General features: G+C 40.4%; 1 protein-coding gene across 1 annotated transcript in view; it reads right to left on the bottom strand.

The window, feature by feature from the left end:
* Positions 1-24672, bottom strand: part of snx7 (sorting nexin 7) — a 40535-nt gene extending 15863 nt beyond the window's left edge. Inside the window, exons 1-7 of the mRNA XM_084049296.1 lie at positions 24443-24672; positions 16849-17073; positions 15450-15560; positions 14697-14855; positions 11042-11240; positions 9599-9798; positions 7055-7141 (exon numbers count right to left, since the gene is read on the bottom strand). Coding sequence (XP_083905422.1) covers positions 7055-7141; positions 9599-9798; positions 11042-11240; positions 14697-14855; positions 15450-15560; positions 16849-17073; positions 24443-24556 — 1095 coding nt within the window. The 5' untranslated portion in view covers positions 24557-24672. The remainder of the gene's footprint in view (positions 1-7054; positions 7142-9598; positions 9799-11041; positions 11241-14696; positions 14856-15449; positions 15561-16848; positions 17074-24442) is intronic.
* Between the last annotated feature and the right edge of the window lie 1590 nt (positions 24673-26262).

The following is a 26262-nucleotide window of genomic DNA, read 5'->3' as shown; positions in this document are numbered from 1 at the left end:
GCGCTGTTATCTACCCTATGAATGATGCTTTCACTGCCTGATGAAAGAAACTCTCTTCTTACTTCCTTCACAGGTGTTACCAATGATACTAATTAAGGCTCTGTTCCATTCTGGTTAGGGTGCTGATATCGTGCATGTTGGCTCACTAGAAACACTCCATTTTGGTTTCCAAATGGCCCCTTATGGTGGGTGTGTAACTCTAAGAGTGTACAAACGAAACCAAATGGACCCTTACGGGTCCATTTGGTTCCATTTGTAAACTCTCAGAGTTATGGGGGTCCTTGAAAATAAGACAACGACTATGCCACACTAAATGGAACAGAGCCTTAATTAGTATCATTCATTGGTAACACCTGTGATGGAAGTAAGGGAGGGGCCCAATTCATTCCCAACATGGCTGCTGTGCATAGAGCCTATTACACAATCACTCTGGCAGTCAAAGAGTTAATGGGTTAACGCGGACAAGTGCGGCTGACTGTCTGCCAGCACTCTATGGTTGACACCTGCCCTCCCAGTGTGATGGATAGACCTGCCCTCTGCTACTGCCTCGATAAGGTGGCTCAATCGATACCACTGCAGTCTGTAACAATGGGGACACACGAGCTCTCCGTAGCGCCTAAGCGTGCGTGCGAGAGTGCGTGTTGAGTGACTCTTCATATGCCAAAGTCTGGGTAAACGTCAAGACTGTTTATAACCCGAGCGTGCCGTGCTCACGGGAGCCTCAGCGAACACGTTTTCACACACAGTCGCACAATGATAACCTGCCATCGCAGAAGGACGGATAATAATTGTAATCTACAGACGACTATTCCTCTATTGATTGGAACACTTAGGGGTCCTCTGTGAAGCATGGAGAAGGCTAATGAAAGACACTGCCACTCGATTGCTCTGGGAAATAAATGAGTTATTTCAAATGACACGGTTTTCCTGCGAACATATCGGAAAATGGAATGTGGCGTTCATAGCTCGTTAATTGATGTACACAATAAAGTGCACTGCTAAATCACAAAGGTGTCATGTCTTTTTCTCAAAATAAAACATTCATTGATTTAAAAAGGATATTTCACTCAGGGTTTCCGCTAGGCATTTTTGGGGCTGGCCACCATGGCCGGCAGGATTATATTTTACCGGCCAAAAAAAAAATTTACCGGCCATATTATAATTAACGTCACATGCGTGTTTGCAGTGCATAGGGGTGTTCACTCTCCATTCCGACATCTCACCACTCCGACTAGTGGCTTCCGCGTGCGGTTAGGGTTAGGGTTAGGTATAGGGTTCGTCAACGTCGGAAAGGCGACATGTCGGAATGGAGAAATGCACCCGTGCATAGGCCTACATGTACCCAACTGATTGGGCTCATTACACCTCGTTACGTTAGAGCTGCGCTGCTGCGCTGCTGAACTGCTGCGTGACGAATACCAAAACGCTCGCCCCAAAACACAGTCGCCCCGGGGAAAATCCGGCGGTATTCGCCTGGTATTCCTAGGCTAAACATATCAGTAAACTATGCCTAACCCTAACCTTATTCCTGATCTTAACCTCAGTAAAACTATACCTAATCCTAAACCTATTTCTACCCATATCCTAAGTAAAACAAATACAAGAACCGCTGGTCCGCCTGAAAAATGGGGGCGAGGGTGTTTTGGGGCGAGTCCTAATTACCCTGCGGGCTGTGGTTTCCCTGCGCAACACCGTCGCACAGTATAAACAAATTAATATATATTTTGGGCTTTAAATCGATTCTCATTCAACCTTGATACGTGGCCTTGCGCGAGGTTGATTACTTGCCTTTATAGTTTCTTTCACCAACTTTCACCACTTTATCCATTGCAGTAACTGTGCTTGCATAATATCCACGACCCACACGTGTTCGGGACGGGACGGGTCCCTTTATCGTTCAGATTCTATCACCTTGGAAAATCCCGGTTCTGTTTATCAACACCCGAGCGAGCCACCCTATTCAGCGCTGATCAGGAGGAGACACAGCTGTGTCTCTTAGCGGTGTTGTGGCTTATCAAAAATAGCAGACATACAAGCTCACAACGCGGCGTGTTGCGACATGCTGTGAGCTTGTAGCTCTGATATTTTCAACGCACGACACCATCGTACAACGAATAGGCTATTCTATAACTGCAGCGCACAGCAGCAGCCGAGCAGGCTGTCGGAATTAAACCACACAGTCAGATCATGATATAAACTTTAAATGATTATGATTGTAACGGCTGTAGCCAACTACTTTATGCAAATAATAATATTAATAATAGGCTTAAATGATAAAATAGCCTAATAACAGCATTTTCCCAACCGGCCACGGTGGCCGGTGGTGTTTATATTTACCGGCCAATAGACCAATTATTTGTTTACAAACATTGAGACTGGACGCACAGGTGACTGCTTCATGTAATCAATTCCCAACAGATCCCCAAACCTGCTGTTTTGGGGTGAGCTTGTTTCAGTTCATTCAACCTCCTCTGTGTGTAGGCTAGTGGGGTGCGCCCTGGCGACACATATATATACTTCATCGCGCAACGGTATAGCGCACCGAGAACAGCTGACATACAAGCTCACAACCGCGTCACGGATGCGACCGCTGTGAGCTTGGAGATCTGCTATTCTCGGCCGTTCTCTGCGCGCGACACCTTCGCGGGACGGAGCATAAATTAGTCTTGACGGGCTGCAGCTGCGCGAGCCAAGCAGGTTCTGATGCCATGATCATAGAGCGCTCCCTCCGTTCCTATGACAGCCACTGGAGGTGGAGTTTTGAGGACAACTGCTTTGAATTGTTATTATTGTTTACACACAACAGAAACCAAGGATTATATATTTCAAGAGCGAGAGATCACAGTAAAAAGCCTAAGCATTCTTCCTCCACACTGGGAGAAAAACAGCATCTGAAAGTGTGATGGGATGCATTTTTACACGTGAGACTGTGACCACTTTTACATTGCATCTTATGAGCGGTGGGGTTCTTTTGCTGCCGGCCTGCGTGCGCATACTGTTTCGTATCAGTGTGACGTCGTCTGTTAAGGCGTCTATTAAACATTTTACCGGTCAATGGCCGGTAAATACCGGCTAACGGAATCCCTGATTTCACTCTAGAACAGTGGTTCTCAACCTGGGGGTCGCGACCCCCAGGGGGGTCGCCAAATAATTTGGGGGGGTCGCCAGATTTTTTGGTGAATTTGAAAAAAAAAAAAAATTTTTTTTTTTTTTTTTTTTTACAAAATATTTTTTTATGTTATCATTAATTCATGTTTTATCAGTTAATTTACTCAATTTACCCACTTTTTGCAAAAATGTTTTGATAATAAACAATTATCAAATAACCTATTATAATTAAATAACCTTCGCGCGCGCGTGCACGCGGGGGTCACGGGAAATAATATCATTATTTTGGGGGTCGCGGCCTGAAAAGGTTGAGAACCCCTGCTCTAGAACACTTCTGGGGTCATTTGAACTATATCAAATTTCTGCTATTTTGTGCCCGATACAATTAAGTATAAAATAGGGCTTAAAAAAAAAGTCCTGTTCCCAACTTAATTTTGAAATGTGAGTGTGCACACCGGACAAGCATGATGCGAGCTAAAGCCAAGGGTGGAATCATCCCAATGAATATGGGTCGTTAATCCGTCCGGTTCCTACTATTTTTCAGGAGTGAATTAACCCTTTAAGACCGGGAACGCGCATCTGTGTCATTTTAAGATTTCTTTGGCTCTATAAAAATAGCAGGTATACAAGCTCATAGCACGGCACCGAGTGCTGCGCTATGAGCTTGTAGATCTGCTATTTTTTCTTTTTTATCGTGAAAATGTGTGCAAATCTTTAGTTTGAATATATATATACTTTTTTAAAGTGAAAGTTTTTAACTCAAATCTTTGCTTCTGTGGATTTAACAAATGTCTTCTAAATCCTAACATTTTTTATTTATTTATTTATTTTTACTTATTTTGCTATATTTTCAATGGTTTTCAAACTTTTTTCATGTCAAGGACCCCCAAAACAATATGTATTTGTCCGCAGACCCCCTCCCATCTAAAAATATTTAGTTCCAGGGACCCCCAGAAGCAAAGATTTGAGTAAAAAATGATTTGCACAAGATTTTTCAAAAAAATAGCAGATCTACAAGCTCATAGCGCGGCACTCGGTGCCGTGCTATGAGCTTGTGTATCTGCTATTTTTGAATAGCCAAAGACATCTAAAAATGACACACATGCGTTCCCTTCCCGGCCTTAAAGGGTTAAATAGATTTAAGACGTCTCACTCTCTCACCACAAATCAACATGACAGTAAATGTATGTATGAGACATGTGCGTATATGAACACATGCACACACAAACACACACACACAAACACTTGCAATATCCTAGCGGCCCACTGTTTGGGAATCACTGTACTAAAGCTTTCTCCCAACCAGTGGTGTAAAGTAACCACTGTACTGTAAGTACATTTACTCAAGTACTGTACTTAAGTACAATTTTGAGGAATTTTTCATTTACTGGATTTTTTTTCCAATATTCAATACTTTTACTTCTACTTCATTACATCTCAGAGGCTAATATTGCACTTTTACTCCACTACAATTATTTGAAAACTTTAGTTACTAGTTACTTTGCAGATATAAATGATTATATTATGAAACATACATTAACCACGTAAGCCCTATTTTATACCTATAATCTATTTGAAAATGGCCGATCTGTTGTGAGCTTGTAGATCTGCTATTTTCAAACATTTTAGTACTTTTGGTATTTTAAGTATATTTTGATGCCAATACTTGTGTATTTTTACTCACGTAACATTTTTAACAGAGGCCTTTTACCTGCTACTTTTACTTAAGTAAAACATTTGAGTACTTTTTCCACCACTGCTCCCAACTATGCACAGCCAACTTTCTGCTCATCAGCTCTGAGCTGCTATGTGGACTATAGCTGACCTCTGCTGGCCACACACAGACATGACAGACACCTCCAGCTCTGCCAGTCAACTGAGCTGTGCACACACAAATGATAATAGAAAAACAATAAATAACTTGATTAAGGTCCAAAGTTTTAAGTGTGGTAGCTGATGCATTTCTGTGCATAATGTCTCCATATTCTAAAACAGAAAGGAACAGTGCCTCAATTAGCCTATTTCTAGTAGGCCATGGAAAGCAGGATCTATTGTGATAAAAAAAAAAGCCACGCTAAATTACCATGTCTTTGTTAAAATATCAATGTGTGTATTAAAAGTAAGTTTTTCATTCATTCAGCCAAGGGATTTATAACGAGGAACTCGTTCGATGGAAGTACCGTTTAAGGTACATAGCTGAGTATAGTTTTCATTAAAAACTCTTCCTTTGGTAAAAAGCATAATTTTGGTCAGCATTTAAAACCAATTGAAGATCCAACAATGATTTCTGGAAGATATCAAAGGCACGTTGCAATGACCCACAAAAGCAAGTTATGATTAAATGTTTTTTTTTTTTTTACTACCACAAAACAGACATGTCCTATGTGATCTTTGACATTTCCCTTCTCATTTGTACAGGCCTTTCCATACACAGGGCAAGCACGCACTCACGCTATAGAAACTATAGGTTACAAACACGACCCCGGTTATTTGAGTATTACGAGCGAGATGTCTCGCTTACGGGAGAGCGCCCCCTGGGGTGATCACAGAAGCATGTATTATGCACTATTTAGCAGGGTATAGCCCTTTAGCCCTAGCAGGGTACCACCCCCTTGTGTGCTACATAAGGACATGCTGTGAACTGGCGCGTTTATTCAAGAAAAGCATCTTCCTTCCTCGCTCCACATGCAAGGAGGGTGTTTCGGTGAGACATCTCGCTCGTAATACTCAAATAACCGGGGTTAACGAGTGCACTCCGGATGTACCGAGAGCGCATGGACATGCGCACAGACGCACAAAGACACGAACATGCACACACACACAGTGCTAATTAAGTCATAAGTCTGCAGGTGAATTAAGACCCATCCTGTGCCGTAACCCATTTAGACCGGGAACCCCTATACGTAACTATACCTATGGGAACCCCCTTTTGGGGTTGTTGTTGCTATGTACAGTACATAGCAACATCATTGTTTTGTAATTTTTGAACAAATATTGGAAGTTTTTCAGAAAACTTAAATAAAAGTTAGAAGGTGTTTTTAGAATCGGCCTCAGGTCTAAATGGGTTAGTTAAAAAACTCCCGAGTGGATTCAAATATCAAGGAAAACATGCACCCGAGTACACACACACACACACACACACACACACACACACACACACACACACACACACACACACACACACACACACACACACACACACACACACACACACACACACACACACACACACACACACACACACACACACACACACACACACACACATTTAAACAAATGTGTACATAACCTCACAGATGTCAAGTAAACTATAGAAATAGCTCTGTCCTCCCTTCCTACATCTAAATGCCGGTGTCGATGACATTTGCAACCAGCCATCATCTAAAGAGGATATACGATTTTTCATTAGAGTGCGATTAGCCACTCAGGGGGGGGGGGGGGGGGGGGGGGGCACTGGCTTCATGAAATAACATCGAGCGCCCTTTACTCCGAGATGAGTGGCGTCCAGCTCAGGGGCCTCCTGATGAGCCCGGGATATTTAACCCTTTAAGACCGGGAAAGCATCATTTGTGTCATTTTAAGATTTCTTTGGGCTATTCAAAAATAGCAGATATACAAGCTCATAGCGCGGCACAGAGTGCCGCGCTATGAGCTTGTATATCTGCTATTTTTAAATAGCCAAAGAAATAAAAAAAATAACAGTTCCCGGATTGAATGGGTTAACTTAATCCTCCCGCAGGAAGCCCGGTGTCCAACACAAGCCCCGCCGAGCTCAGAGTGCATCAACGGGAGAAGGGATGTTCTCTGTGCCTTCACTTTATTACAAATAATCTCTCTGGGAGAATGACTGCAACCCACTAACCTGTGTGTGTACAATACGCGCGCATGTGTGTGTGTGTGTGTGTGTGTGTGTGCGCGCGCGACTGCGCGTCAACATTCCACTTACTGCCTCTTGATCGACCTTTTTGGCAGCGAGGGCTTCGTTTTTGGCTTCGAACTCTGCCTGGATATTGTCTCTTTTCCTGAGCACAGCCTGGTAGATACACAGATATGCATGTGTTATATGCAGTATCTATCGTTGGAACTATAAATACATTATGTTACAATATCTATCATTTATACACACACACATATAAATACATTATGTTACAGTATCGATTATACACACATCCCATTGTGTTACAGTATTATACACACATACACATGCATTTCATACAGTAACAAACGTGTAAAAAACGTACACAGATCATGTACAGCTACACAGTATGTTTCCAGTGCTAATAAACAAGGTCACTGCACATAAATAGTTTCACAACAAGGCTAGAGCTGTCACGATTACAAATTCATTAATTGTCACTCAAATAATTGTGATTAGCGATTTAATTGTGTGTTTGGCGTTGAACATAGGCTCTATGCACAGCAGCCATATTATCACTTCCTTCACAGGTGTTACCAATGATACTAATGAAGGCTCTGTTCCATTTAGTGTAGCACAGTGGTTTCCATGACCCCCATAACTTTGAGAGTGTACAAATGGAACCAAATGGACCCTTACGGGTCCATGTGGTTCCATTTGTACACTCTCAGAGTTACACACCTGTAAGGGGCCATTTGGAAGCCCATGAGGGTCCCTGGACCCCAACTGTAGACCCACTGGTGTAACAGAGTGTTTCCAGTGGGCCAACATGCACAATATCAGCACCCTGACTCTGTTTGACCATTGGTAACACCTGTGAATGTCTTCATAATATGGCTGCTGTGAATAGAGCCTATTGGAACATATGATATCGTAATAAAAAAATGCGCAGGGCATATATGACAAATAACTGAAATATACAAAGACATTATTGACATGTTTCATAATTTTATTCATGTAAAATTGGCAGCAATAGCTGATCTACAAGCTTACAACGCGTCACGTGGCGATGTAAACTTGTAGATCTGCCATTTCTGCTTTTTTAACATTTGAAAATGTGTGAACATTTTTAAACATGAAAACGATTATGCAAAATTAAAATTTTGATTGCGATTATCTCAAATAATTGCAATTAGACGATTATGTAATAATTGTGAGAGGCCTAAACAAGGCAGCTCTCCCCGGCTCTCCATCACTTGTCTATGAAAAGCACTACAGCCACAGTGAGTGACTTCACTATTACAACAGGCTCTTACAGTTCTGTCATCATGTCAAGTTTATTTTTGTTTTGTTTAAAGAACGAGGGCGGTGACGAGGTGTTTCGACAAATCTGCCCGTAGTCTCAGTTTTAACAGTACGTTTGTTAGGTGCAGTGTTTGAAAGACTCGAGTAATCAAAGGTACCGCGATTGTCATTATCAACGATTCAAAATCAATTCACAATTTCCCAAAATCTATTTTTTTTAAGTTACAGTTACAGTTTTTACTCTTAGTGATATGAAATGTAGGCTTACCATAACTACAGTTAACATTATCATGTCTTCAGTCATATTCAAGGGCTTTTTTTAAATGAACTCCAGTCACTTTCAGTTCAGCACAGCTGAGGTGTGTGTGTCACTGTTCAGCTGATGCTCGTTGACACTCGTTAATGTTACTTGAATCAAAGCAATTATGTTGTGTTTCTGCATCAAATATAACTACACCTAATCTAAGATTCCATCAAAGCCAAAAAAAATTACGCAGCACTCTCTGGTATTATGGAAATAACTAGGCTACACTTAAAGTCCAAATGAAAACAATATAATAATTTGGATTTGGAATAAATTGGATAAACTGATTGGATAAATTGGATAAACTGATTGGGAATAAAGATTCACAGCCCTAGTATTTAGTTACTTTCAGCGGCTGGTGTTGTGGTTGTTTTGTGAAACGGAGGCTTGTGAAGGAGGGGAGATATGACAAGTAGGTCAGGCAGTGTTACGGCCAGCCGTATTTTAGTCTGTAGTATTGTTTTCACGATTTCCACAATGGCTTTATTTCCAAGGACGGAACCTTGCCGACTGGTCCCTGTGTACATTTGGTCTTATCAGTATGTATGCACACAGCTATCAAACCATGCTTCTATACAGGTGGTATGTAGAGTAGAACTGCAACTGTCGGTTATCAGAAATGTTATTATTAATATTAATATCATTTATATGATATGTTCAATGCCAAAAACACAATTATATCATTGACACAATTATGTGTAGGGACAATAAATCATTACCTAAAATGTTCAGGCAGGCCTAGGTGTGGGGGGAAAAAAGGGGAAGTAGAAAAAAGGAAACAGATTTGCATTTGATATCTGCTGTCAGGCAGAAACCTCTTATCTCCATATTTGAACTTTTTATGTTTGTTGGTTTAGTTTCCCCCCCCTAAATCCCCAAATGTCCTACTACAGTGTTACACAAAAGTAGCTTAAAACACAGATCGGCTATTTTCAAACATTTTAGTTTGTTTACTTTTGGTACTTTTACCACCACTGCCACTGATATTGCCAGGTCAAAAGTGGACCGCTTGGCAGGCTGCCTACCTTGAGCGTGTCGGCACAGAGTACGTACTCGTGCAGGGCGGGCACTAGGACCTCGGCCAGGTGGTCGATCTGCTCTTCGGTCTCCTTGCCGCAGAGCTCCGCGCAGCCGGCCACGCCGTTCAGGGGCTCGGCCAGCGTCCCCTCCGAGTCGGCCCACTGGCTGTAGGTGGGCCCGTACTGCCTCAACTCGTCCAGGTACTCTGCAGTCGGGATGGGGCGATAGTGGTTATAGGCTCTATTCACAGCAGCCATATTTTCACTTCCTTCACAGGTGTTACCAATGATACTAATGAAGCCTCTGTTCCATTTAGTCTAGCACAGTGGTTTCCACGACCCCCATAACTCTGAGAGTGTACAAATGTAACCAAATGGACCCTTACGGGTCCATTTGGTTACATTTGTACACTCTCAGAGTTACACCCCCGTAAGGGGCCATTTGGAACCCCCTTAAGGACCCACATTTTAGTCCCACTGACTGGTGTAGCAGAGTGTTTCCAGTGAGTCGACATGCATAATATCAGCACCCTGATATTATGCTGTTCCAGAATGGAACAGAGCCTTCATTAGTATCATTGGTAACACCTGTGAATGTCTTCATAATATGGCTGCTGTGAATAGAGCCTATTACCATGATTTTTTGTATTTATAAAATGCTCACAACAATCGTGTCGCAGAGATCTTAACCCATTCAATCCGGGCACTCTTCCGTGTCATTTTATATTTCTTTGGCTATTGAAAAATAGCAGATAATATACAAGCTCATAGCGTGGCACCGAGCCCCCCACAGAGTAAATATGTTGACCCCCACATCTCACAATATTTAGTTCCAGGGACCCACCAGAAGCAAAGCTTTCAGTTATGTTCGCTTTAAAAAATATATATATTCAAAAAATGTTCATGATTAACACATCGAGTGCCAAACACGGTTCAAACCGTGTTTTCACAGAGTAGCGCTTTGGTGCCGAACACGGTTCAGACCGTGTTTTAAGTCTTTTTGTTTTTTTTGTTTTTTTTCCACAAGGGGGGGGGGGGCTTTGGAATCACGCAGCTCTGGAATCACCCATGAACACTCTAAGAAGTAAGGGACAGACGGATCACCTTGGCAAAAAATCTCCTTGCTAAAAACCTCTGTATCTCCTTAAACGAGTCATTCTCCATGCGTGATTGCTCCGCAACGGCTTTAGCCAGGACCATCCATCGTCGTCCATGCATGCATTGTTAAATGCATGCATTGTTAATAAACCTCTGGTCCCCATTGTGTTAGCAGATCTACAAGCTCAAGAGCTTGTATATCTGTTATTTTTGAATAGCCAAAGTATAAGATAATGGTTAAAGTGGTTAAAATCTAAAATGACCCGGTCTTAATACGTATAATTTTCCATAATTCTTCCCCAGCTGGGAGAACACCTTGGAAACCCCCGTAATAAGATTCTTGCACCGTACCTCTCTGTTCCTTGATGATCCTCTGGGTGACCTTGTCCAGGGAGGACATCTTGTTGCTGAAGGCGTCTGCGTACTCCTGCATGGAGCTGAACTCCTCCGGCCGGCTCCTCAGGCCTCGGACGGAGTGGGCCACCGCCCGCACCGTGTCCCCCATGCGGCTCAGGAAGCCCGGACCCTGCTTCTTGTGAGGGTTCAACTCCTGCAATAAGACCCCACTTATTTTAGATTTTAGATTTTAACCACATCAACTATTATTTTATATTATATATAGGGCTGGGACTCGATTAAAAACATTTATCTAATTAATTAGATGCTTTGTAATTAATGAATCGCATTTTAATCGCATATGAATATTTGACCTGAGAACAGTGAAAAGCAATTTTTTCAAATGGATTTTGGTATACATCTTAGCACTCTGTGCCGCGCTACGAGCTTGTAGATCTATATTTTTGAATATCCCAAAGTACAAAATAATGGTTATAGCTAAAAAATCTAAAATGACACATATATGCGTTCCCGGATTGAATGGGTTAATATCCAGACTTGACAGCAATCAGTTAAAAATGAAGAGTAGAATCTTATGAGCCTGGGGGACATGCGTTCCTGCATGGTCAGCTTTTTCAATGCGCAGTGAGGCATGGGATTATAGAAACCACCCGTAGATAGGTTGCATTTCCTTTCTTTTTTACGGCTCATCTTTGGATAATAGATACCACCCTTCTCGAGGAGGCAGATCATTACATTTGCAAAATGAAATGACTTATATCATTGAACCAAAAAAAACGACTTATTTTCTATCATTGAAACACCCATGAAGCATTGCATTCATGGAGCTTTTTTTGTCGCATTCCTAAGCCAATAATTGTATTAGCGGTGGAAAGATGCTAATGTATAATTGACCGGGTGTATTTCCGGTAGGAGACTCAAAGGAGTCTCCTACCGGAAATACACCCGGTCAATCATTGTGGGGGTGAACTACACCTTTAAATTCTTTGATATTTTGTGTTGCTTAGAACCAGGGAGGTATGTCCTTACCCATTAGAGGAAAAAAAAGCCGATCTACAAGCTCACGACGCATCGCAATACAATGCATTGTGAGCTTGTAGACCGGCTATTTTAGAAATATGTTTGAAAGTATACAGTAAGTTCTGACTTCTCAGAGCTGAGGGTTAGCACTACTAGCCTGGTAAACCGCCCTCCCTCCGGAAATCTCATTTGCATTTGATTTCAGGAAGGAGTCTGGCCTACAGGCCTGTATGGGCAATAGGCTCTATGCACAGCAGCCATATTGGACAGAAATTGGGCCCCTTCCTTGCTTCCTTCACAGGTGTTACCAATGACACTAATGAAGGCTCTGTTCCATTTAGTGTAGCACGGTGGTTCTCAAATGTTTCAATTTCAAGGACCCCCATAACTCTGAGAGTGTACAAATGGAACGAAATTCCATTTGTACACTCTCAGAGCTACACCCTCTCAAGGAACCATGAGGGTCCCTGGACCACACTTTGAGACCCACTAGTATTTCTAGTGAGCCAACATGCACAATATCAGCACCCTGACTCTGTTTGACCAGAATGGAACAGAGCCTTCAGTAGTATCATTGGTAACACCTGTGAAGGAAGTCAGAAGAGACCCAATTTTTCTCCAATATGGCTGCTGTGCATAGAGCCTATTTGGGAGCTGGGCTGGATTAGTACCGTTGACTGACAACCCCTTCAGCCAATGAGCAGTTTGTTCCCCTTCAGCCAATCAGAAGTTTGTTTTCGCCACCACCAGCCCTTGTGACACAAGGGGACCTTTGAAGGGGCCATGCCGATAATAGGTTGCTTTATTCGGATACATGCGTGTCACTGCCTGCCCCTGCCGGTTCTCTGAATTTTTATCTTTAAATAGGCTCTGTCATGATTAATTGACCACATGAAGTTAAACAACTAATCGGAACGATATCTTAAAAGTAAATTCCGTGCCTCAAAAAATACGTTTGAGAGCGTTTTCAAGTTTTAAAACCGAAACCAAAAACTGCGGACAGAAAAAATGGCTGCCGTTCCATTTTGGTCGGCTACACTCGGTTCCATTCGGTTTCGGAGGTATTTTTACTAACTTACTTCTAATTGTCTATAATTTTACTTCTACTCCACTACATCTCAGAGGCAAACATTGTACTTTTACTCCACTAAAATTATTTGAAAACTTTAGTTACTAGTTACTTTGCAGGTATAAATGATTACATTACAAAACATACATTAACCACTTTGGCCCTATTTTATACCTCGACTATTTGAACATAGCCCATCTACAAGCTTACAACGCATGGTGACGCGTTGTGAGCTTGTAGATCTGCTATTTTCAAACATTTTAGTACTTTTACTGTTGGTACTTTTTGTTGGTAGACTGCTGGTTCCTCCAAACAGGGGACAAACACGCTCCTCTAACCTTTAGGCCACCGCCGGGTTGGCGAGTGTTGTTCATTTCAGGCCGTGGTTTCCACTAACTGTACATTCCCAGTTAATCAGATTACTAGCTTAATGCTTTAAAACTTTGAATGTGTGCTTGAATGCACTCTTTGTCCATCCAATCGTCCATACTGTTACAACCTCAGCCACGCCGTCTCGTAATGGAAGGACTTGTTTGAACTAAACTGCAAAAAAAATGTAAGGAAACTTGAATTTGGGCCATTATATCTCCCCTTTACTAATACCAATCAGTAAAGTGTTATATATCATTTTTATCGGCGATTAGTCACCTTTACAACGAGGTACAGCTTGTAAGCATCGGGCATTCATGGAATGAGCAACACAGGCAAACGTGTGGGTAGCGCCGAGCAAAAATGTTTTGGAAGATTTTGAATCATTTAGATTTTGTTTTAATCTCTTCTCTTCTGGGGTTCTCCCTGGCATAACCCTTTAAGACATGGAACGCATCTGTGTCACTTTTTCATTTGAGCTGAAAAGCATTATTTTACACTTTGGCTATTCAAAAATAGCAGATCTACAAGCTCATAGCGCGACACAGAGTGCAGCGCTACGAGCTTGTAGATCTGCTATTTTTGAAAAATCGTGAAAACGTGTGCAAATCTTTGAATATATATATTCTTTTAAAGCAAACATTAACTAAAATCTTTGCTTCTGGGGGTCCCTGGAACAAAATATTTTGAGATGGGGGTCCGGGTGTTCTAATGCGATCATATGATGTACCTGAGCGGTGAGGAACACTTTGAGGTGTGTGCTGGAGCAGTGGTTCTCAAACTTTCTCATGTCAAGGACCCCCAAATTGACACTTGTTTAGCCCGCGGACCCCATTTGTTAAGATATGCCAGGGACCCCCAAAAGAGAAGATTATACGGCTCTAGCAGTGATTCTCAACCATTTTAATTGTTTAAAGGACCAACAGTATGACATGCATTAGGCTACGGACCCCCATTTAATGGCATTTCTATCTCTGGGACCCCAGTTTATATTGTAAAATCCATGTTAATTTAACTCTGAGAGTGTACAAATGGAACCAAATGGACCCGTTACACTCTCACCATCTGTACACTCTCAGAGTTACAGACCCATAAGGGTCCATTTGGTTCCTGACTATCCATCATTTAGCTGGGGACCCCCCGGAACTCCCTCAAGGACCCCTGGGGGTCCCTGTATCATATGATGTGTACCTGAGCGGTGAGGAACACTTTGAGGTGTGAGCTGGAGGACAGGATGGGGTGTTCTGCGATGCGGTTCAGGAAGCGATGCAGGGCTCTCCTCCTGGTCTCGATGAAGTCGTTGTTGAAGCGTTCCACCATGCCCTTCATCACAAACTTCTCTGGCAGCGGCTGTGGGGATGAAGACGCCATGTTGCTTGTTTTATTCTGATGCATTACAGACTAGAGGTGCAACAGTTATTTCAATAGGCTCTATGCACATCAGCCATATTATCACTTCCTTCACAGGTGTTACCAATGATACTAATGAAGGCTCTGTTCCATTTAGTGTAGCACAGTGGTTTCCACGACCCCCATAACTCTGAGAGTGTACAAATTTGTACAATCTCAGAGTTACACACCTGTAAGGGGCCATTTGGAAGCCCATGAGGGTCCCTGGACCCCAACTGTAGACCCACTGGTGTAACAGAGTGTTTCCAGTGAGCCAACATGCACAATATCAGCACCCTGACTCTGTTTGACCAGAATGGAACAGAGCCTTCATTAGTATCATTGGTAACACCTGTGAATGTCTTCACAATATGGCTGCTGTGAATAGAGCCTATTATTTAAAAACAAAAACAAAAATAGCTGATCTACAAGCTCACAATGTGTGGGCTATTTTCTGTATTTTTGCATGACATCGCCGTACGGCCATGTATAAAATAGGGCTTCAGACAAAACGTGTTGCTATGCGACTCTACTCCGCTGTATAGCGGTACCTACATTTATGATGAGTGTGGGGTGAGCCTCCTCCAGTTTGCCTTTCAGCCACAGGAAATCTTGGTATCGCCGGCGCACCTCGTACTCGCTGGAGTCGAACTCGCTGCGTGTGGTCTGCAGGATGACAAAGTACAAACTATTTGATAAACGCCAACATTCGTTTTTCTGTTCCTTTCCACACTGTTCCACACGTTGACTTAAACCCATTAAGACCTGAGGCCGATTCTACAAATTACTTCTAAAATATATTTTTTGAAAAAACGTATGTTACTATGTGCAGTGGTTCTCAATCTTTTTCATGTCAAGGACCCTACTAAAATGATAAGTATTTGACCGCGGACCCCCATCTCAAAATATTTTGTTCCAGGGACCCCCCAGAAGCAAAGAATTGAGTTACAAATGTTCGCTTTGAAAATATATATATTCAAAGACACACATTTTCACCATTTAAAAAAAAATAGCAGATCTACAAGCTCATGGCGCGGCCCTCATGAGCTTGTATATCTGGTATTTTTTAATAGCCAAAGTGTAAAATAATGCTTTGTAGCTCAAATCTAAAAATTAGATTTGAATGGGTTAACTGCCTGCTGTGTTATGTGTCGTTTCTGCAACATTTAACACCTTGAACTTGAAGAGTGCACACTCAGCCACGTACAAGCATGATACTGTACATGCACTTTTTTTCTAGCCTGTGAGGCACACACATTTCACTTATTCACACACACACACACACACACACACACACACACACACACACACACACACACACACACACACACACACACACACACACACACACACACACACACACACACACACACACACACACACACACACACACACACACACACACACACACACACACTGTGTCGCTTGTAGATCTGCTATTTACAGTGAACCTCACTGACACACAACTAAGTATAAATCAGGCATCACTCCAACCTCTAAATTCCTCAGAAATGTTACTCGAATATTGTTTTTAAAAATTGGCAAATATTACTATTATTAATATTATACTTTGTTTTGTGATTTTTTGACAGGAACAATACAAAAAAGAATGTATCAAGTGCTCCAATAAAAAATATATATTTTAACTAGATACATTGTTTTTTGTATTGTCCCTGTCAAATAAACATAAAAAATAAAATATATACATTTAAATAATATAAATATTTCTATTCAAATGTTATTCCCCCCCCCCCCAATATTCGAGTAATATTCGAATATCGAATATTGATTTACCAGCCCTAAAATGTCTAAACCGGAATCTTTTCCCTAATGTCGAATTGTTTCTCTTGTGAGGAATATGGTCCTCACGATGTTTCTATTTCTCTAATTCTACTATACTTATCATGGGCGCACGCACACGCACACACACACACACACACACACACACACACACCTTGGTTTCTACTCTGTACACAATGAAGGTCTCGATGGCGGTGACGTGGCTCTCTGGGTTGTCCACGGTGATGAAGATGTCTTTGGCGTCGTGGTCGGTGGCCTCCTCCTCCTCCTCCTCCTCTCCTTCCTCCTCCCCTTCCAGCCTGTACTGGTTGACCATGGAGCCAGGAGAGCGAGGCATGCTGGGACACAGCACAGGACTGCCGTCTGTCAGGGACGTGTTCTGGAACACAGACAGAGAGGACGACCGCTGTTAACTAGTAGGGATGCCAGAAACGGACCATGATCAAATTCGAAAATGGGACAGCCCTGGCGAATATTTTTGGATTATTCACCGCTAAGCCATAAAAAAGTAAAAAAAATAAAAAATACATCAATAATAAATAAAAAGATATGTAAATAAAACCGAAAAAAAAAATAAAAGATTTAAAAATGTTATATATATATTTAACCGGAGGAAAGATGCTAATGTCTCCGGTAGGAGACTGACTCAAAGTTGACACTTTGACATCAAATTATTGGCTTAGGAATGCGACAAAACTAAAAAATCTCCATGAATTCAAGTCTCCATGGGGTGTGTAATCGATAGAAAATGATTTTGGGGGTGAACTATCCCTTTAAATATACAAAGAAAGTATTGACATATTTAACTCATTCCCTGCCTAGAACGTAAAAAAACGTAATTATTACCAATTACCAATTCAGCCAAGAACGTAAAAAACGTAATTTTGATAAAACATTTATTTTATAAAGATCTCATCGTCGTTCATCTCTCGAAGTGACAAATTTCATTGTAGCACAACCGGATACGGCAATGACGTCAATCGAAGATTTCCGTTTCCGCCTGCCGCCGCTCTAAACCTTCCGCTAAATCGGCATTATCTCGGCTTTGTCTTTCTCCGCCGCGGAACGCTGTTTAGAAACCGCTACTACTGCAAAATGGAATGTCGCCGATTGAAAATGTCTTCTCTGGGCCACTCACACAACTACCCTGTGTGTCTACAAACAGTTGAACACACGATCATTAGGGATTTAGCGAGGTCTGTGGCGAGGTGAAAAAGTAAGTGAGTTTTCCGTTCACATAGCGAAAACATGGTGTTTTTACGTTGGGCTGCTGCACAGAGACGCCACCCCGATCGGAATGTCTGTTGTCTGAGTGACGTGCACGGATCGACTGTGTGTTTAGAAACGATTGGACTTGTGATCATAATGAAAAAAAAAAGTGATTTTTTTAAAGTTATAAAAAACACTAAATCGCTGGCAGTGGGCAAACACAGCCAGAAATAAGTCTGGCAGGGAATGAGTTAATAATTGCATGTAACATTTTCAGAAATAGCTGATCTACAATAGATCTGCCATTTCTGCTTTTTAAATATTTGAAAATATATGAAACGTTTTCAACATGGAAAATATTATGACAATTATGACGATTATGCAAAATAATTGCTATTATCTCAAATAATTGCGATTAGACGATTATGTAATAATTGTGACATGCATACGGTAACAACAATGGTTCGTACTGTACCAAGGACCCCCAAATTGATACGTATTTGGCCGCGGACCCCGACCTGAAAATGTATTGTGCCAGGGACCCCCAGAAGCAAAGATTTGTGTTAAAAATGTTTTTGTTTTTTTCAAAAATAGCAGATCTACAAGCTCATGAGCTTTGTAGATCCCCCCGGACCCCACTTTGAGAACCAATGCTACACAAGGGCAAAGAAAAAGAAGCTAAAATACTCCAAAACCAGAATAGCCAGCCCTAAAAAAAAAGGTAGCGGTTTGTTTCAGACCTCTGGCAGAGAGCTAAAGGTACAATCATGTTGAGTGATCCATCGCCAACAATACCTCATGACCTCAAAACCCATGATAGCATCGCTCCATGCTGGGCCTCTCCACAATGGCTTTGATTCCATTTCCCTTTGCCGTGTGCTCTTGAATACAATGGTTGGTTTTGTACAATAACCTGAATTTTGACAGCGGCCCAAACACTCTAACCCATTAAGACCTGAGGCCGATTAAAAAATGTTTTATAAATCCTAATATTTTTTTCATGATTTTTCAAAAATAGCAGATCTACAAGCTCATAGCCGCGCTATGAGCTTGTAGATCTGCTATTTTTGAATATCCCAAAGAAATCTAAAGTGACACAGATGCGTTCCAGGTCTTAATGGGCTAAAACAGCACCGTGTCCCTGACTCCCTGGATCGGCGCTAATGTTGTCCAGAAAAGCCTGCCAGAGCATTCTGGTGGTGGCCCCCACTTTTGGGCCCCCCGACTGGGGATGGGCGATATGTAAGGGCTCTCAGGATTACAAATTCAAGTTGACGATTACTTTCAAATAATTGCGATTTAGCGATTTAATTGTGCGTTTGACATTGAACTTTGGAACATATGAATACAATTTATATATTTCTGTTTGCCTTTTATGTAATCAAAAATTGCACAGGGCAGATATGACAAATACGATTATTTCAAACTTTTGCCTCGATCGATTCCAATCATTTCTTTGTACAAAATAAAAAATAGCTGATCTACGAGCTCACAACGTGTTATTTCCACTATTTTTGTACACCAACATTGCACAATGAAGTATAATACAGGGTTAGATGATAATTGATTTAGTTGATGTAACAGATTTGTCGCTCTTTGATACAAGAAATAAACAAGAAAAACCCGCTTCTCGATTAACCTACATGAGCAGGATTGCTATTGGTTCTAAATATCAGTAGAGCGCTTCCATAGAAAACCCTCCTGCTGCGTTGTATCTGACATTTATTTTTTTTCCTCTGAAGTTTCCACTGTAAATATGGCTCCCTGTCCGCTGTCACAGACAACTGTACTGTACAACACACTGTCCCCTTTGTTCCAACTTGATTCATGTCACAGTCAAATGATGTGTCGTGCGTCTGTGCGGCATATGCAAACGTCCAGGGAACCAGCACAAACTTAAGTGCTTTTCTTTTTTTCAGTATGTAACTTTGCCCTGTGTTTATATAACAATAAATATAATATTTTTTTTATATTTCCCTCTATACCAGCCGTCATCAGCCACTGGAGCAGTGTGGTGGTGTTTACCTGCAGAAACACACTGTCCTCTCTCGCTGTATTTTGGTTTGCTTTCACCGTTTGTTTTGGTAGACGGGGATGATTTAGTTTTCCAAAACATACCGAAATACAGCGAGAGGGCAGTGTGTTTCTGCAGGTTACCAGTAACTTACCACCACCACACTACTCTAGTGGCTGATTACTGCTGGTATTGGGGGGAAAGAAATTAGGGTTAGGGTATATATATATACATATATACATATATACATATATACATATATACATACATACATACATACATACATACATACATACATACATACATACATACATACATACATACATACATACATACATACATACATACATACATACATACATACATACATATATATATATATATATATATATATATATATATACATAAACACACACACGTAACAATACCACAATGTAGACATAGTAAAGGCCTGCATTCATAAACATATCTAAGTGAAAAAGTACAAAGGTATTGGCATTCAAAATACATACAGTATCAAAGTCATGTCTTCTGCTAAATCTGCTATTTCTTAATACACAAAGTATAAAATAGGGCTTAAAGCGGCACTATCTATGTAATATAATTTGCTGTCCAATCTGTATTGGAGAGTATGTTCATAAAATAATATAACAAACTTATACAATTGTATTTTGTCTCCCTACTCTTCTATTGAGACATTTAGATCGTGTCAAAGGTCATGTCTCACCTAGACACATGATCTGACACTAATTTTGACCTGATGGTCAAGATTAAATTTATCCCTGAGCAAGCATGCAATCTCTATAAGCTCAATGGTAAAAAAGAAAAGAAAAAAGGTTTAAAGTACAGTACTCGAGTAAATGTACTTAGTTACTTTCCACCACAGCTGAAGCTTTCGCCCCTTTTTGTATCGGTCTGTTTCCTGTACAAACAACTGGGAGAAGAAGATACAGTGGTCAGCAGAAAAAGCCACACACACACACACACACACACACACACACACAGAGTTATCAGCAGTACTCGAGTGGTCCAGTCATTGCATCCACACATGGAAACTACAAGCATGAGCCATGTTTTCCAAATACGCTGACAATGGCAAAGACATTGTTTTACAAAAAAGTTCAGGATTAACAGCTAATGTGAAGAATGGAATTAAGATTTAGGGCCTGCAACAGCCTATATGGATTATTCTTTTAGCAATTATTCTATCGATTAGTGTGTGTTTTTTTATACGTTTTATATATAAGAAAGTAGGTAGCTGATATATTGCACTTTTACCTTAGCGCTAGGTATACTCTTGGTTGCTTGTTTTAGCAGGAAATGTACTTAAAACTTCTGGTGATTAGTAGTTTTCGTTCCCTACCTATGTTGAATACACTTATTGTAAGTCGCTTTGGATAAAAGCGTCTGCTAAATGACTGTAATGTAATGTAATGTAATGTAATATATATTACATATATCAACAAATCAGTGGTGTAAAGTACATTTACTCAAGTACTGTACTTAAGTACTATTTTGAGGTATGTTTTACTTTACTGGAGTATTTCCAATTTTCAATACTTTTACTTCTACTCCACTACATCTCAGAGGAAAATATTGTGCTTTTACTTTAGAGTGTTTTGTATCGAATAGGGGTTTTGTGTTACTTTACTTTTACAAATGTTTGGATCGGGGCGGTGCACCTGATCTGGCGCAGCGCTCAGGTCCTGGACCTGGTGAGACGAAGGAGGAGCCCGACCAGGAGACAACACACAGAGCCTAGTCCCTCCACGGGCCAGAGCCTCCCCGAGTCCCGGCAGAGTACTTCCGGAGAAGCGGACTGCCCTGTCTTGCCCTATAGGACTGACCGTGGGTAGCTACTGGGACGTAAGTCGGGGCTTGATCAACCATGGCTGGGTCACCTGGGCGAGGGTGTATGGTGCATTTTGCAAGACCCGAAACACCCAATGACCCCAGGCTACAACACTGATGATACGTCCCAGTTGCATCCATATGATGTTTTTCTTTATTACACAACTTGTGAACTTGGATATTTTCCCTATTCAAAAAATATATAATAAATAAATTAAACTTTTCAACTGTATCACCAAAATGTAATTATTGATTATCAATGAATACGTAATTAATAACTTTGACGAATCAATTAAATTGATTAAATCGATCCGTTTGGAATCGGTTAAATCGATCAGTTTTATTAAATGCTGCAACCCTAAAAACACATATTTAAAAATAAATACATATATTTGGCGGCTAATTTGAAGAATAACAAACATTATTTTGATCAGCCGCCTGCAGTTACTGTTGACCACTTTAACCCCAGCATCCCTATTCTGAAGGGAACATTCAGCAAAAAATAGCAGATCTACAAGCTCTGTGAGCTGTCAAAAAACCCACACGCACACACTCAAAATCCCTGGTGTTTTGTGAACGCGGAAGTGTACCAAATGGACACATTCCAAGAGTGTTTTAAACGGAACCAAATGGACCCGTAACTCCTAAACAGTGTTGGGAAAAGTACTCAAATGTTTTACTTAAGTAAAAATATGAATACTGCAATGTAGAAATTCTCACAAGTGAAACAACTACAAGTGAAAGGCCTGTGTTCAAAATGTTACTTGAGTAAAAGTACAAAAGTATTGGCATCAAAATGTTTGAAAATAGCAGATCTACAAGCTCACAACGCGTCGCGATACGACGTGTTGTGAGCTTGTAGAGCAGCTACTTTCAAATAGCTTAGGTATAAAATAGGGCTAAAGTGGTTATTAATGTAAGTTTTATAATATAATAATGTATATCTGCAAAGTAACTAAAGTTTTCAAATAATTGTAGTGGAGTTAAAGTACAATATTTTCCTCAGAGATGTAATGGAGTAGAAGTAAGAGTATTGGAAATTGTAAATAATCAAGTAAAGTAAAAAATCCTGAAAAGTGTACTTAGGTACAGTGCTTGAGTAAATGTACTTAGTTACTTTGCACCACTGCTCCTAAGCTAAATGTATGGACACTTCCATGTGTTACACTCTTAGGAGGGAGTTCCCAGGTCCTTTCGTACGTCAAGAGGAAAATAACATCACCTGATCCTAGTGAACTTTGATTCCATTTCTGTTGAATCAAGCCTGCCTGAGATCGCTGATTCATGACAAAATGACAACAACGTAGTCCTTAATGTCCCCTTGATGCCTGCTGGATCAGGTATCAATGCCATCAGCTGATGATCAGTATCATTGACACTGATCGTCAGTATCAATGCAAAACATATTTAACAGACTGAGTGGAGAAATGCATGACAACAGTTTATTATCAGCAGTGGTGGAAAAAGTACTCAAATGTTTTACTTGAGTAAAAGTATCAATAATGCAATGTAAAAGTACTCTGTTACAAGTAAAAGTCCAGAATTAAAAATGGACTTGAGTAAAAGTACAAAAGCAGCATCAACATGTACTTAAAGTACCAAAAGTAAAAGTACTAAAATGTTTGAAAATAGCCTTGGTATAAAATAGGGCTGAAGTGGTTAATGTATGTTTTATAATGTAATCATTTATATCTGTAAAGTAGCTAAAGTTTTCAAATAATTGCAGTGGAGTAAAAGTACAATAGAGTTAGGCTATTTTCTAGATTTGTGTCATTAACACAAAACCCCTATTCGATACAATACACGCTCAGAAAGTGTTGCAAGGCAACATGTTGTGAGCTTGTAGAGCTGCTATTTTCAAAAGATTTGTATACATTTGAAAACTTGTGAAATGGGACATTCTGCATAATGAGTACTTTTACTTTTGCTACTTTTAAGTATATTTTGATGCCGATATGTTTGCACTTTTACTCAAGTCAATTTTGAATTCCGGACTTTTACTTGTAGTATTTCTAAATTGCAGTATTGATACTTTTACTTAAATAAAACATTTGAGTACTTTTTCCACCACTGCCACATGTCCATTGTAGAACTGTCATGTCCTTACAATGAGTTAATTGGGACATGATGACGTCACAGCTCGTCCACCTCACAGTAGTTTGGACCCATACAGTCTATGGTTTGGACAAGTTTGGACAACTCTTTCAGAAGTCCAAAGAAGAAAGTACTCAAGTACTGCACTTAAGAACAGTTTTGAGGTATTTTTTACTGTATTGGAGTATTTCCAATCTTCAGTACTTTGACTTCCACTCCACCACATCTCAGAAGCAAATATTGTACTTTTTACTCCATTACAATATTTTTTTTAGTTACCAGTTACTTTGTAGATTTGGATTATTATTACAAAACATACATTAGCACTATTTAAACTTTGGCTATTTTCAAAAGATTTTCATACATCCTATACATTTGAAAACTTGTGAAATGGGACATTCTGCATAATGAGTACTTTTACTTTTGGTACTTTAAGTACTTTCTGAACACTTATACATTCACTCAAGTACATTTGTAATCCCATACTTTTACTTGTAATTAGTATTTCTCCATTGCAGTACCGATACTTTTACTCCAGTAAAAGTACTTTTTTCCACCTATAACTGGCTCAGATCCTCACCTTACTGAAAACTTCCAGGTCATCGTCCTCATCCAGATCCTCCAGCATATTATGATGATGGTTCTGTCCGTGCGCGTCCGTGCGCGCCAACACACACGGCTGCTGCTCTCCCATGGCGGTGGATCACTGCAGATCAGGGATCAAAAGTGATCAAGCGGATCACATCAGATCAGATCTGCTGATGTTGTGAAACTAAACTTCTGTCCACTAAGTAAAGGGAACTCTCGTCCCTCCTCTCAGGGCGCAGGAGCGGAAACGTTGCCAGGGAAAAAAATCCACGCAAGAGGACGAGAGAGTAGCCAGTGTTGCCAGGTTCTGTGAGAGAAACAAGCAAGTAGGGTCTAGGAAAACAAGGCCAAAAGTGACAGGCAGGCTTACAGTAGGGCTGTCACGATTACAAATTGAAGTTGACGATTAATTGTCACACAAATAATTGCGGTTAACATTGAACATTGGAATATATGAATATAATTTGTTTTTCTGTTTGTCTTTTAGGCTTCTTAATCAAAAAATTGCACAGGGCAGATAATATATAAGTAATAACTTAAATATACAAATTATTGACAAATGTAATAATTTTATACTTTCAAAAAATGTAAAAAATAGTGGAAATAGTTGCGTTAAAGGGTAAATACATTAGTCTACTTTAACTTATTAATTAAGTAGATACATTATTTGAAAACTTAGTTACTTTGTAGATTTGTATTATTATTACAAAACATATACATTAACCTCTTCAGACAGCCCTATAAGCTCGCAACGCGTCACATCACTACGAGTTGTGAGCTTGTAGATCTGCTATTTTCAAAAGATTTCTATACATTTTGAAAACTTGAAATGGGACATTTCTGCATAATGAGTAGTGTACTTTTACTTTTGGTTTAAGTACTTCATACTTTTGTACTTTTACTCAAGTAAATTTTGAACATCGAACGTTTAGTTATATTTTACATTGTGGTATTGATACTTTAAGTTTTACTTGAGTAACAAATGTGAGTACTTCTTCCATCACTGGGTCTATGGTCTGAAGCCAGGCTGCTTATAATAAGCTGACTTGGCAACACGGTAAGAGAAGGCAGGGCTCTGGGATCCATGCAGCTGTAACACCGACACTTGTTGCTCTATCGAATACTGTGACTCCAGAGGGCGCTATTTTGTGTTTTCTACAACTTTTGATTTGTAATTGTCCTATATTTTGATGCCAAGAATACTTTTCTTTTTTTTCTTCTTTTTTTTACTCAGGTTACACGTGAATTTTACTTGTAACTGAGTACTTGCTCCTCCGGCTGCCATCTTAAGTGGTCAGATCGGTGAGCCCCAGGGCTGCCAACATTGGACTGTCAGAATCCAGGAGATTTTTTTTTGGGGGGGGTCAAGTAATTAGTCAACATTTAGCACAGTCAACGCTCTAGAATGTGTTTAGAGGATATAGTCCAGGGGCCAACACTGATAATTTCACAAATTGGTACCACCTGAGGTGGCCGTAAAGTTTTTGTATTTTTGTATTCCTACATGTCTCTAGTTTATATTTTGGTATGATACATTTTCCAATTCAGTAGCTTAATGGCAGTTATCACTACCTACCGGCTAATGTATCCGGTAGGAGACACAAAGTAGAATCTTTGTGTCTCCTACCGGAAATACACCCGGGCATCAAATTATTGCGACAAAAACCAAAATATATCCATGTATTCAAGGCTTCATGGGGTGTGCAATTGATAACTTCTCAGATTTTTGGTGTATGCAAAAAGACTGCTTTCCATAAGCTTGTAAAAGTTGACCCTCCTTCGGTCTAGGGTGGTCATAGCTGAATGGGTAGA

The sequence above is a fragment of the Gymnoscopelus microlampas genome (genome assembly GCF_963454915.1).
Source record: "Gymnoscopelus microlampas genome assembly, chromosome: 22".
Lineage (NCBI taxonomy): Eukaryota > Metazoa > Chordata > Actinopteri > Myctophiformes > Myctophidae > Gymnoscopelus > Gymnoscopelus microlampas.
The sequence above is the reverse complement of the archived record's forward strand: the minus strand, read 5'-3'. Positions and strand labels throughout refer to the sequence as shown.